Source organism: Loxodonta africana, chromosome 2 (genome assembly GCF_030014295.1).
Source record: "Loxodonta africana isolate mLoxAfr1 chromosome 2, mLoxAfr1.hap2, whole genome shotgun sequence".
NCBI classification, from domain to species: domain Eukaryota; kingdom Metazoa; phylum Chordata; class Mammalia; order Proboscidea; family Elephantidae; genus Loxodonta; species Loxodonta africana.
This window is the reverse complement of record NC_087343.1, coordinates 227,132,949-227,146,175: the sequence shown is the minus strand read 5'-3', so window position 1 is coordinate 227,146,175 and position 13,227 is coordinate 227,132,949. Positions and strand designations below refer to the sequence as shown.

The following is a 13,227-nucleotide window of genomic DNA, read 5'->3' as shown; positions in this document are numbered from 1 at the left end:
GGACACTGAGGTACACAGAGGTTAATACCTGCCCAGGGTAACTCACCTAATGAGAGCCCAGATTTGAATCAGACCACCTGACATTAGAACCCCTGCGCCAGGTGCTGTGGATACTGCTCTACACATACACGTATTAGCATATTATACACATATTAGCGTATTACGCACATATTAGCTTATTATACACATATTGGCGCATTCTGGCTTTGAGCAAATGGTCCCAAGTGAGACCCACACCAGGATGTGAAACGCTCGCGGTGCAGTAACCTGGAGGAGAGAACGCTGCCTGCCCACTCATGCACAGAAGGAGGCATGGGCCCTCACTGAGGGAATGCCTTCATTTAGGAGTTGACATGCTCACCTTTTAATAATGTAAAAGACAGGAGTAAAGCGATAGAGAATAGGAAGGAAAATATTGGTATCAAACAGTAAAATAAAACCTGAAATCCAAGGTACAGTTCACAATACTTCATCCTACCCCCCGACACATCTTACCTATGCCAAAGTAAATATGTCACGGCAAGAAAGTGCTTATGACTAAAACGGTAAGCGTTTTTTTCTTGGGCATCAGGTGTTGTTGTTGGTGCCGCTGAGTCAATTTCAACTCACGGTGACCGCCTGTGATACAGTAGAATCACCCCGTAGGGTTTTCGTGGCCATGATCTTTACGGAAGCAGATCACTAGCTCTTTCTCCCGGGGAGCCACTGGGTGGGTTAAAACTGCCAACTTTTCCGTTAGCAGCCAAGGGCTTAACCACTGCCCACCAGGGCTCTCAGTGGCCAACGTTGAGGACTACGGAATCATTTCCTTTCCATAGTCTGACTGGAGACAATGACCTCAATAGGAAAGGACTACACAGTCCCTTCTGGGGCTTTCTCCTGGCTTGCAGGTGCAGACTGACAGGCCATCCCCAACTCCCTCCCTCTCTGGCCTCCAGAGAAGGTAGGAGTCTGTGCAATCACTGGCCAGGTGGGCTGGGCCAGTGGGGCTGAGCAGATGTCCTGAAGTAGGCAGGGCCTGAAACAATGACCCCAGAGCCACGCCTGGAGCAGCTGATGCCCTCTTCCTGAGCCTTACCCAGGGAGCGCAGGATAAGCCCAGGCCCAGGTCAAGGCTGTGGTTTCTTTCCCTGGGAGCTATCCACAGAGAGATGCTACTAATGGTTCCCACTCCTGGGATGTGGGGCAAGGAGTCTGAGGAGGATCTCTTCTCTACTGGGAACTTCTAGACAAAGTTAATAAGGTTTCTTCTGCCACCCTAGACCGTGCTTGCCCCCATGATTTCTACTCCGCTAAAGCTTTCTCGGTTACAGAAACTTATGTGGCAGCACCGACGTTAACTGGAAAATCAGGTATGAAGCAAGAATACAAGTCTCCTGCAGCTTTCCATCCTGTGTCTCAGCAGATGGAGACATTCACACAATTAAAACTGGGAACCAAATAATGACTCACACAATAGTACACTGTCTCTAAGTGAAACAAACTCGGGTTCAAAAGACGTACGAAAAAAAAAAAAAATTAAACCAAACCCATTGCCTCTGAGTCAATTCTGACTCATAGTGACCCTACAGGACAGAGGAGACCTGCCCCAGAGGGTTTCCAAGGCTGTAAATCTTTACAAAAGCGGACTGCCACGTCTTTCTCCCGTGGAGTGACTAGTGGGTTCGAACAGCCGACCTTCTGATTAGCAGCCAAGGGCTTAATCACTGCGCCACCAGGGCTCCTTAAAAAGATGCACATTTAGGATAAAAGTATGTCAGCACAGTTCCTACATTTGCATACAGCAAAGACTCTGAAGAAGAAAAAAATGATCTCCAGTAGTGACAGTGATATTTATAGATTAGTGACATTTATAGCATTTCCCACGTGTTAAACATTTTAGAAAGGTAATTAGAGGGTTAAATACAACACCAATCGTTTTACCTGTTGTCATGACAATTCCAGCAAGAACTTTTCTACGTGCATGGGGGGATGAGAAATTCTCGGTCAGATCACCAAACTTGTCCAGAACCAGGCGAGAAACGGCATCTGCTAACACCTGGGGATCACAGAGGAGGGTTAAGGACAGCACACTCCTGCAGCAGAGCCACCTTCCTCTCTGTCTACCTGCATACCCCTCACAAGGTGATGCCTCAGCCCACTTCTGTTCTGGGACCGCACACGTGTAAATGTGGTACACGTGTGTGTGTGTGTCTATGTCTGAGTGGTGGGGTGTGTGTACGAGTGTACTTGTGTGTCGGGTGTGTGTGACAGTGTGTGAGTCAATGTGTAAGTATGTGCGTATATGTCAACGTGTGTGTGTGCTGAGTGATGTATGTGTGTGAGTGTGGGGGGGTGTGTGTGAGTGAATGTGTAAGCGTGTGTGCGCGTACGTGTTGAGCGGTGTGTGTGTGAGTGTGCAGGGTATGTGTATTAGTGTATATATGTGAGTGTGTGTAAACGTGTGTGAGTGTGAGCATACTTCCTTAAGGATCCTACAAACTCTGCATGTGAATTCTGTCATGTGGTCTCCATGACAGTCCAGGCAAGAGCCAGCCCTTGTGGCATGCTGGCACACGCCTGCTGGCCCTCTGACCTTCACAAGGCTCTGTGAATGAGGCTCAGACATCACCCCTCTGCATTCAGAGGAGGCATCTGAGGCGCAGAGGGGGGAGCGTGATTCACTCAAGGTTGCCTGCACTGGGCGGTCCGCCTCCACCCGCCCATGGCCCACCCAGCCTCTGTGACTCTCCCATTGCAGCCCCCATGCTGTCCCTGGGGCACACCTTCTAGAGGACATGGGCAGGATCCTTTCAGCCCTTTCTCAAGCCCACACTTGGTACAGCTCAGCTCATGGAACTGGACAAGGCCAGGCAGATTGTCCAGGGCGTGATAAGCAAAATCACAGCCCAGAGAAAAGGGGCTGTTTGAAGGCGTGATAGGGTTAAAGAATCCCTCCGCTTTCACAGCACCTTGCTCTCAAAGGCACTTGTTAGCTTAGGTGTGCTGTTATTTCAATGTTTAATCAAATGTGCCCTGGCTCAGTCTACTCAGCAACCAGGCCTGTTAAGAACTTACATGACTGTCTGTTCATCTCAGAGTGAGTACTATTCTAACGTAGCAAAGGCTACAGTTGTAGAAGGAAATGTTGAATTCCCATGTTTGGAACACATCGATTGGGATATTATTGGATCAGTGAGCCACTTGGACAAACACGTGGACATGGTTGTGTTTTTATGCTGACAGTCCATTTTGGCTCTTATGAATCTTAGCATAATGAGCCCAAGTGCCTTTGGGAACAACACCTAAGGAGAAGGTGGGTGTAACGAGCCAAGCGCAAACCTACACCCCCCAATCTCATGTTGTCTGCATGATCAGACGGTCGCCAGGTAAACCTGATGTTCCACACTTGGCCCTTACTAAAACACTTCCAACATGAATCAAAAAGTCAGATATTCATCCTAAGTCGTGGTTTGTTTACAGCAAATAAAACCAGCAGGATGTCTTCCTCCTATCACTGTGCCAGCAAATGCCAATGGGCCTCAGGGAGTGTTCAAGGCCAGACAGCTAGAGAGCTGTCAAAGGCATCGGTGACAGACAGGAGCGCAGTGAAGGGACTAAAATGGCAAACAGAAAGGCAGAACTTGTGAACAATGAATTAGTGAGGCAGAGGAGAGGACAATGCATATGAATTTACGCAAAATAGAAAATAATCACGGAGGTTACGGGTAAGCCAGAGGAAATAATAGTTTTCTTTTCTTGTAAGGTTAGGCACATCTCCAAATTTGCAGAGAAAGCAGACAAAGTCTGACTGTGGAGATCAGTGACAATCTGAGCCAAAGTCAGCCCTCATGCTGGTATTTACCTGTTTGATGCTGGCATCTGAGGCAGGTAGATAGTTCTTAAATTGTCTTAAAGATACTAGTCTCACCCTGTAGGATCCCTCACTCGGCTGATGAAGTGATTCCCCACTGAATCTGGGGGCTGAACACAGTCACAAAAGCACTGTGCTTAACAAGCCAGCCCCAGCCTATGCAGCCAGGCATCAGTGTCTCCTGCAGCAATGATGAGTAGAAATGACGGAGGTCCTTCCCCTCACGGCTGGGTGGATGTGCCGTCACGCCACTTTGACAAACCTGCTGTGGACACAGTGCTCTACGAGGCCCTGTATGACTGGTGCCATGTGGTTCTAAAAACACCCTAATGTCACTATGAGCACCAAGGAGGCCAAGCTCTTAAGACTGGGGCTAGTTTACCTAAGTCCTTCAAGGATGGCTCTAAGACAACAGTAGGATTTTTTTTTATCCACTTAAGAATGTTCATTTTGAAATTTCCAGTCCAAAGATCATGGAGCCCTGCAACAGTCATGAGGACTGATTCTGGGAAGGCCTTCAGCCACCTTCCCCAAGGGAAATGGGCTCATGTTCCTGGGCTGCTCTGGGGGCCCCAGAAGACATACCGGGATTGGGAGACCACTGTGGGCAGAGACTGGGGAGGAGCCCCAGAAAAAGTAGTGGGGGCGGGACAGCCCCACATCCTCAGCCCCAGCCAGACACCGAGGCGGGATGGGGGGCAACAGGCAGGCCTGGCTAGCTGTACCCCATGGCTCCCCAACGTGCCAGCACCAGTGGGACACATTAAGCAGTGGCCCTGATGACTGCCCATACTACGTCATGAAGTCACAGAGCCCGCCCAGGAGGTGACAAGGGCTGTGAGTCCCACTCGCCACGAGTGGGCTCCCACCTGCCTCCCCTCTGAGATGCTACCAACCTACACTGCAAACCAGCTGCTGAGGGCTCAAAGCATGCAATGTGACTCTAATAATCCTGTGCACCACTCTGGTGACCTCCAGGGAAGTCATATCAGGGGCTATTTTGAACTCAGGCTCAAGTATTTTAGCAAATAGCAAAATCGAAAAAAAATCACTTGGGATCTATGGCACTGTTTTGTAAAATTATTCAGGGACCAATAATTCTTACGAATGTCAAAAAGAAGTTAATATGAGAAATGATTATTTGGTTCATAACAGAATCAGTAAAATACTAATACTTTGAATGAATTTTTTCATACTAAATTTATATCTGGTTGCCTTCAGCAAAATAAAACAAATTTTCTTCTTTTACAATTGAGAACTACTGGTCTCTCAGAAGACAACTGCTTGGACATTATTCTAATTGTACCTCAAGGCAAACTATAATACACTTTGATTTTTCTAGGAGAAATACAGGCCCTCCTCTCTATCAATTTTGAGTCCTTCATTTATTTTGACCAAACACAGTATATATTTCATCTTCAAATTAAATCTTTTGTCAAAATGAGTAGAGAAGGGCATTGGATTTCCTCCCTAAAAGAATAATTTTTAAGTAGACCATAAGAAGTTTGGGTTTCCAAAAAAAGAAGCAATAAATAATCAAAGAGCTCTAGAACAGACATATGACAATTAAATGCTGCTCATTTCTCCTTCACTCTTCCTCTGTCACGCAGGCCCGTCTGAGCCAAGCCTTAAGTACCTTTCTTCATCATCCAAGACCAGACTCCAGCGGCTGCCCACACCCTGCCTGAGCGGGGGGCCCACATGGACCCCACACAGCAAACTCAGGGCCCAGTGGACCTCAGGCCCCAGCAGGGGCTGGGCATCTTGGGGGAGGGTCTCTCTACACCTCCATCCCACAGCCTCTTGGCTGTGCCCATGGCCCTGTGCCTGCAAGCCCTATGCCTACGAACTCTGTGCTCCCACTCAGGAGGACAGGTGCCTTGGCCTCAGGAATGTAGTTAGGGCCAGACACTTGGCCCACACTGAGGTTCTCAGCTGGGCCTGGCAGCATCTCGTGTGCTGTGCATGAGGCTCCCAGATGAGACTCTGAAGGAAAACACCCCAGGGCTGGGGGCCAAGTTCCCTAGCTCAGGTTTACCCTCCCCTCTCCTAAACCCATTGCCATCAAGTCGATTCTGACTCATAATGACCCTATAGGACACAGAAGAACTACTGCATAGAGTTTCCAAGGAGCACGTGGTGGATTCAAACTGCCAACCTTTTGGTTAACAGCCCAACGCTTAACCACTATGCCACCAGGGTTTCCTTCCCTCTCCTGATGACAGCTTATTATGGGGAGAGGATCACTGCAGGGGGTGGGCCATGTGGGACAGGAACCATACAAGCAGGTGCCCATGATGGGTATATATGGACACTGGTGAAGAGAGGCTCCAGCATCCCCACCCTCATGGGGTCTAGGAGGGCAGCACTCCCCACGTCCGTAACAGACTGGCCCTGCGCTCACCACTCCACCACAGTAACAGGGGCAGCCCCCAGCAGCCAGACTTACCAGCAGTACTCCGCAGAGGCCCTGGCAACATGAAGATGGAGTCAGCAGTAATGAGACAATGCCTACCTAAACGCGTTCCCGAGAACTCACGCCCACCCCGCACTTTGGCAGCATGTGGTCCTCACCTGTGGCAAATGCAACTGAAGCCCCTCGCTGGGGATGGGCTGGCGCGACGGTGTTTGGTCCAAGTGCAAATTAAAAATGGCCGCCAGGGCCGACTGGGCAGCTCGCGCCTTGGCCAGCTTCTTGTTCCTCCCTGACCCTTCAAAAAACTGGCCGTCCACCACCACCGACATGACGAAGTTCTTGGCATGGCTCTCCCCGCTCTCAGAGAGGAAGTCATACTTCAGTCCGGGGCGCAGCTCGTTCAGTATCATCACCGGGTTCTTCCCACTGGGGGGTGGGAAGGGTGGGAGCACGGGCAGGGGAGGCTGGATGAGGCTGGCGGGGATGGGGGACGCCGACAGGCTGAGGTCCCCGCTGGAGCTGAAGGAGTCGTCCCCGTTGGAGCCCATGTAGAAGGGCGGGTCCAGCCTATCTGGAGTCTCAAAGCCATTGAAGAGCGTGTCAGGGAAGTCGGCCTGATCAGACGTGAAATCCGTGTTGACCGACAGGGTCCTCCCCATGGCCAAGTGGGCTTCAGAGGCATTTGGAAACTGGACGAAAGACCGCAGGGCCTTTTCAGCAGCATGAAGTTTTGCCTTTTTTTTCGTGGGGCCAGAGCCCTCAAACACCTGCCCATTGACCTCCACCGACATGATGAACAGGGGCGCATGCACCGGCCCCGTCTGGGACAGCAGCGTGTACTGCAGGCCGGGCTTGATTTCGTTCAACTGCATCAGGGCGTTCTTGGGCAGGACCGGCCCCGGCACCCTCCTCCGCTTCTTCAGGCGGAACTTGGAGTGGCCATTGCTGCCCTCCTCCAGGGGCCGCTTCCTGCTGCTGCTGCTGCCGCCCCCATTGGAAAGCTGGGTGCCCTCCCCAGGCCCCAGGACACTGCCGTCTTTGGGGGCCACGTTGTCCAGATTGCGGTTTTCCTTAACATCAGTGCTGCTGGAACCTGCGGTGCCCAGAAAGAGTAACTTACAACGCCTTCGTTGCAGGATCTTGTAAATGCAAAATTTATAGATTCCTTTATCTACCTTTGTAACTGGTTAAGTGATGTGTGCGTCTAAATTTTACTCCTAGTTCTACAAGTGAAAAACTGCAAATTTCGCCAAAGAACTACTGGCCTGAATTGAAACCAGTAACTGGACGCTCTGCTGAGGACGGGCTAAGGCAGCTTCTGTTCAGTATCACCAACTGCTTTTACATTCGAAGGTGATTTTTTAAATCTTCTTTTTCTCATGGGGATATTCTGAAGCATCTAGAGATGATTTATTTAGGCATTATCAACATGTGAGATGATAAACTCATTGAGAAATATATTAATAAGTCTAATGAAACAATTTAATACCAGCATAGACAAATAAACATTTTACCGTCACACTTCCGCCTTTTTCAATCTCATGTGCCCTCATACTATCTGTGGGCTTTAAGATGCAGCATATCCCAGAAGAGGAAACACTTTTTAAAAACATGCACTCACAAGCTGATCGGTTTTTCAGGTTTAATATATATTTAATCAACATATGCAAGTTGAACATACGTAAGTTCATGAATTAATCTCAGAAAACTGCTTATATAATTACAGAAAATTGTCTGGTTTTTAAAAACTATTTTAGGAGAATACAGATTTACTTCTAGTATTAATTTTAAAGATTCTCATTATATATGAGAATTGATTTACTTCTGAATTTTTAACGCATTCATGATATGAAAAAAGTTTAAGAACGAGATATAAAATTGAGGCTACGGGTAGGCTACAACTTCCTAACAAAAAACCGGCAATTTTTTTTTAAACAAAATTTGATGGATTTTCAGAATAGTTTAGCTACCCTACCTTTTAAAAGTAGTAGTTTATCTTTGAAATTAATGAAGATAATTTTGGAACTCTAAACATCCATGACAAAATTAACATGATTTTGATTTTGAAAGGGGGATAAAAAAGCATTCACGCCTCCTCCTTTTGGTTTAGTAAGCTTTTCAGAAAAGACAAACCGTTTCTTTTTCACCAGGGCTCATTTTTACACCTGGCCAAGGTATGAAGCATGAGGGTAACAACCAGCTGGTATGGAGGTCTTTAAAGACCTTCTGCCGCTAGCTTGCAAAAATCCATAACACATCTTTCAAGTAGGCAGACTGTCGTTTACAGTTATGCACCAACTTACAAATGTCCCAAGATGGTGGCTCTAGGGGGCATTTCAACCACATAACATCCATCAGTTCAGCCCATGAGAAGGCTTAAGTGGGACTGAACGTCGAGTTGCCGGCTGCCGAGCTCTCTAGTTTATGGGGCTGTGGTCCCTCACTGGGACAATGGCTAACAGCCCTGCTTACACACCACCCATGGGGAGACTGAGGCTGCCCTGAGGGAGACCTGGACACTATAAACTTCCTCCACTCTCATCACTTCTCCAGAACATGCCTGGCGCACACACACCACTTGTCCCAGTTGACAAAGCTGATGGAATGGTCACTAAATTTTCATTTATAACATCCTCCAGCAAAAGCTAGATAGGTTACTCCTTTCGGTGCTCAAGGGGAACAAGAGGTGGAAAAAAGTGGAGCCAAGAAGGGATTTAGAGGTTAATAAACTGAGCAAGAACATATACTAGGTTATTGCTTACACTTTAATTTTGTGGTCAAACAGAATTCTTTACCAATGTAGAAAATCAAAGCATAATAAATGTATTCTCACGTACATTTGATCAAATATGTAAATACGTAAAACTGCTGAAATAACTGAAATAAAAATAATCAGTGTTAGAATGATAAATAATTTTGAGGTTATAAGAAAAATACACTTTCTATAACACAGTTTACGTAAATTCTTAACAACTCACTTCGGAAGCAATGAAGACACTGTTCATCTTCCACCTTATTAAAAATGATACCACCACACCACCACCATCCACTGCTGTCGAGTTGATCCCGACTCCTAGCGACCCTGTAGGACAGAGTAGAACTACCCCACAGGGTTTCCAAGGAGGTCCTAGTGGATTCGAATGGCCGACCCCTTGGTTAGCAGCCGTAGCTCTTAACCACTACGCCACCAGGGTTTCCAAAAATGCTACTACGTAAAAAGAAATTAAAATTGGAGAAACACACCCTGCTATCACGACCCGCTTATAGAGATGCTTTCTCTTTACGTATCATGCTACTGTATTTCCTAAACGCAGATATTAACTGTGATACCATTTCTCGTTGCTTTCCAAAAATGACAGAAAACACAGGACGGGCATTTCTAAGTTTCAGCACCAGGACCAGCAGCTTATCTTTGCAGAAGTACCATCCTGAAGGATTGCTTATTTTGTTAAGTTATCACAGGATCAGCTTGGGGAGAGGAAAGTCCTTCATTGACCATATAACCAGGTTATACAAACTACACAACAGCGAGGTGTCCACGTGGGCCAGGTGTTTGCTGCCTCGGATGGCGGTCCAGAGTCCAGACCATGAGGGTGCTCTGGGGACCCCTGCCAGCACTCCACAGGGACCCTGCACCATGCACCTCCAGCAGTGGTCTCTAAAGTGAGGCGTGTGACCATAACCTCTGTCTTAAAAACAGAGACAAACCTGGAGCTCGAGAGTGAGACTGAGCGGTAAGAATACAGGCTGGGTGTTAAAGAACTCTGAATCGTAGGATCTGTAGAGGAAACCAAGCTGGAAAAAGCCAGGCAGCCAAAGGCAGCACGTGCGTGAGTAGAAGGGAGTCAGCACGCTGCTCATGTGGCTCCTGAACAGTACTGGAGAATGTTTTCCCACAGTGTCTGATTCCAACCACGCAAAGTGGACGTCCCACACACAGGTCACGTCACAAAGGACCAAGACCCACTGTGCATCATCCACGGCAAAGCCCTGCAGCAGTAACACCAGGCAGAAACTCTTTCTTGGGGGACCACTGGATTATCTGGAGAGAACAGCAGCTCCAAGGTCTCCAGTGGTCAGTTGTGTGCATGACGTTGTTGTTGTTATGTGTCATGGAGTCGCTTTCGACTCTAGTGATCCCACATGACAGAGTAGAGCTGCCCCATAGGGTTTTCTTGGCTGTAATCTTTATGGGAGCAGGTTGCCAGGTTTTTCTCCCATAGATCTGCTGGGTGGGTTTGGGCCAACAACCCTTCAGTTCACAGCCGACCACTCAACTGTTGCATCACCAGGGCTTCTTGTTGTGGGTGCAGCCACAGGGAAATGCTCTGACCTACGTTCTAGCGATCAATAACCACCCTCAGTACCTACTACCCACCATTCAGGGCTGCATGCTCTTCCTTGAGACAATCAGAAAGAATGTATATATACACATATATTAGTTAGAAAGATAATGTCTTCACTGTGGTTTCCCTCCTAAACTCTTACATATCCTGTGGGAGCATTTAAACCTTTATTTAAAAGCATCACTGTCTGGGATTAAAGAGAAAATAGAAAAGAGAAGTATGTTCACTGCACTCTTCACAGGGAACAACATAGGGTGGGGAAAAAGTTGGGGTGCTCCTGAGGCTCTCCACCCTCCCCCGGCCCCAAAGAATAGTCTGGAGAGGAGTAAGGGTCCAGGGGTAAGTTTTGGTAAACACCACCCTTAAATCTTGTCAATGTCTTTGGCAACGGAAGATCTAAAAGATTAGTGTGAGCCCTTTGCTCAAAATACAAGAGAATCAACTGTATTGAAAGGAAAACATTTATGCACAGTTAAACCAAATGACCAGGTATTTCAATGGTTATCTTAGATTTGTGGAGAGTGAAAAATCAGGCCATTATCATGAGACCCATGCCATGACATGACTCGTAATGAAACCATCATGAGACAGGCCTCTTGGTGCACAGGTTGCACTTCCAGGTGTGTAAATGACACCCTGTGACAACAATGAGAACAGAAAATCTACACATATACCTGCAGAAGAGATGGCCACACTGAATAATGACACCTATTATAGTGGAGAGTGCATCGAACATTAAAACCAAGCCACTATTCATAGTCCCTATCATTAGAAAAATCACCTTTCCCAAATTGGTCTCATTAAATAAATTTACAAAACCACTAAGATTTTAAGAGAAAATTAGCTACTCTTGATACTAGGGGATAGGCCTAGATCTTACTCATATTTTCTTCATCTTCTATGTCCATGGCAAAATGCTTTTGAGGGTTTCTTGACTGGCGGAGATTGTTTCTGTCTGAAAGACAGCAAGAAAATAAGATTTAGCGTGCCCATTACGTGAGTAATTTGAGGTGAGTCTACTCTCTGGGAACTATTACAGTAACACTACAAATTAAAGGAAAAACTCATATAACATTCGGAAAGACATCCTCATCTTCCCTTCTCTCTCTCGGCATCTTCCGGGCCTGCCTGGCCACATTGCACCACGACTCCAGGTGCTGAGGTACCCTTCATTTCTGGGAGCTGGTCCCACCTCAAAACCAGCGGTCTCATTTTTTTCTCTGTGTTTGGGGTGAATATATTCTAACTTGGTGAAACTGCCTTCTTCAGAGAGCTTGATGGTTCTGCTGGGCCAATTGTTTAACTGTAACCAGTCAGTCTACGTGGGGTAACCAGTTCGAAAGTCCATGCGGGGCATCTAGAATTATTTCACGGAAACTTTGAGGTACATTATAAAAACATGGCTATAAAGGCTGTAAGAGAATAAAAATAACAACCACCCTCACACGCATAGCCTGCTCAGTTTATAACATGCCTCACACATCTCCCTTTAGTCTGAATTGGTTCACACATGACTGGAAAATAGCAGCAATGATGCCTTTTCTCCACCGACGCTTTGGGCCAGGAGTAAGGAGGCGGCTGAGCATAAACGCAGGGAGATCAGCGGCACAGTGCCCCATACGATGCCCACCTGTGCAGCATTTGAGCTTTGGAAACCATCTCAGTCTCCAGAAATCAGCAGCCTCAGGAGACCTTTCCATTTTTTTTTTAAATAATTTTTATTGTGCTTTAAGTGAAAGTTTACAAATCAAGTCAGTCTCTCACATAAAAACTTATATACACGTTACTACATATTCCCAATTACTCTCCCCTCCGTGAGACAGCCCGCTCCCTCCTTCCACTCTCTCTTTTCATGACCATTTTGCCAGCTTCTAAAGCCCCTCTACCCTCCCATCTCCCCTCCAGGCAGGAAATGCCAACATAAGGAGACCTTTCCGTTTTAAAATTCAACTTTACTGACTGTAGTTTACAAAAAGTAGACTCCACCCATGTTAAGTATTTCGTTCGATGAGTTTTCATGAACGCGTACAGTCATGTAAGGTCTACCATGATGGAGAACCAACACATTACTATCACCAAAAAGTTCCCTCATGCCTTTTCACAGGCAATTCCTCCCTCCGCCCCCGGAGACCGCCATCTGCTTTCTCTAACTACAGTTTTGCTGATCCTACAATTTCACAGAAGGGGAATCATATAAAGTATGTAGTCTCCTATGCCTTGTTTCTTTGACGTGGCACAGTGCTTTTGAGATTTATATACGTTACTGAAGTATCTGTAGGGTTTTCCTTTTTATTACTGCATAGCATCCCATGGAATAGACAACACTATTAGATTAACCATTTAGCAAGGGCATTCAGTTTGTTTCTAGTTTTTTGGCTAGTGTGAGTAAAACTGAACTTTCACATACGGTATTTATGCGGACATCTATTTTCATTTCTCTTGGGTAAGTCTCTTGGAGAGTATCTGTTTAAATCGTTTGCCTTTTTTTCTTACCAGATCTTTTATTTTTTTTAATTGGACCCTAAGAGTTCTTTTCATATTCTAGATAGTTCTTTATCAGATATGTTTTGCAAATACTTTCTCTAAGTTGTTGGCTTGCCTCTTTATTTTCT

At 46.6% G+C, this 13,227-nt stretch overlaps 1 protein-coding gene across 6 annotated transcripts in view; it reads right to left on the bottom strand.

Annotated features, from left to right (window-relative positions):
- Window positions 1-13,227, bottom strand: part of ADARB1 (adenosine deaminase RNA specific B1) — a 214,814-nt gene that overhangs the window by 34,216 nt on the left and 167,371 nt on the right. For all 6 annotated transcript variants that reach the window (XM_064279567.1, XM_064279566.1, XM_064279568.1 and 3 more), the window contains 3 exons: window positions 11,496-11,570; window positions 6,428-7,362; window positions 1,924-2,038 (listed from right to left, as the gene is read on the bottom strand). In XM_064279567.1, coding sequence (XP_064135637.1) covers window positions 1,924-2,038; window positions 6,428-7,362; window positions 11,496-11,523 — 1,078 coding nt within the window. In that variant the 5' untranslated portion in view covers window positions 11,524-11,570. The remainder of the gene's footprint in view (window positions 1-1,923; window positions 2,039-6,427; window positions 7,363-11,495; window positions 11,571-13,227) is intronic.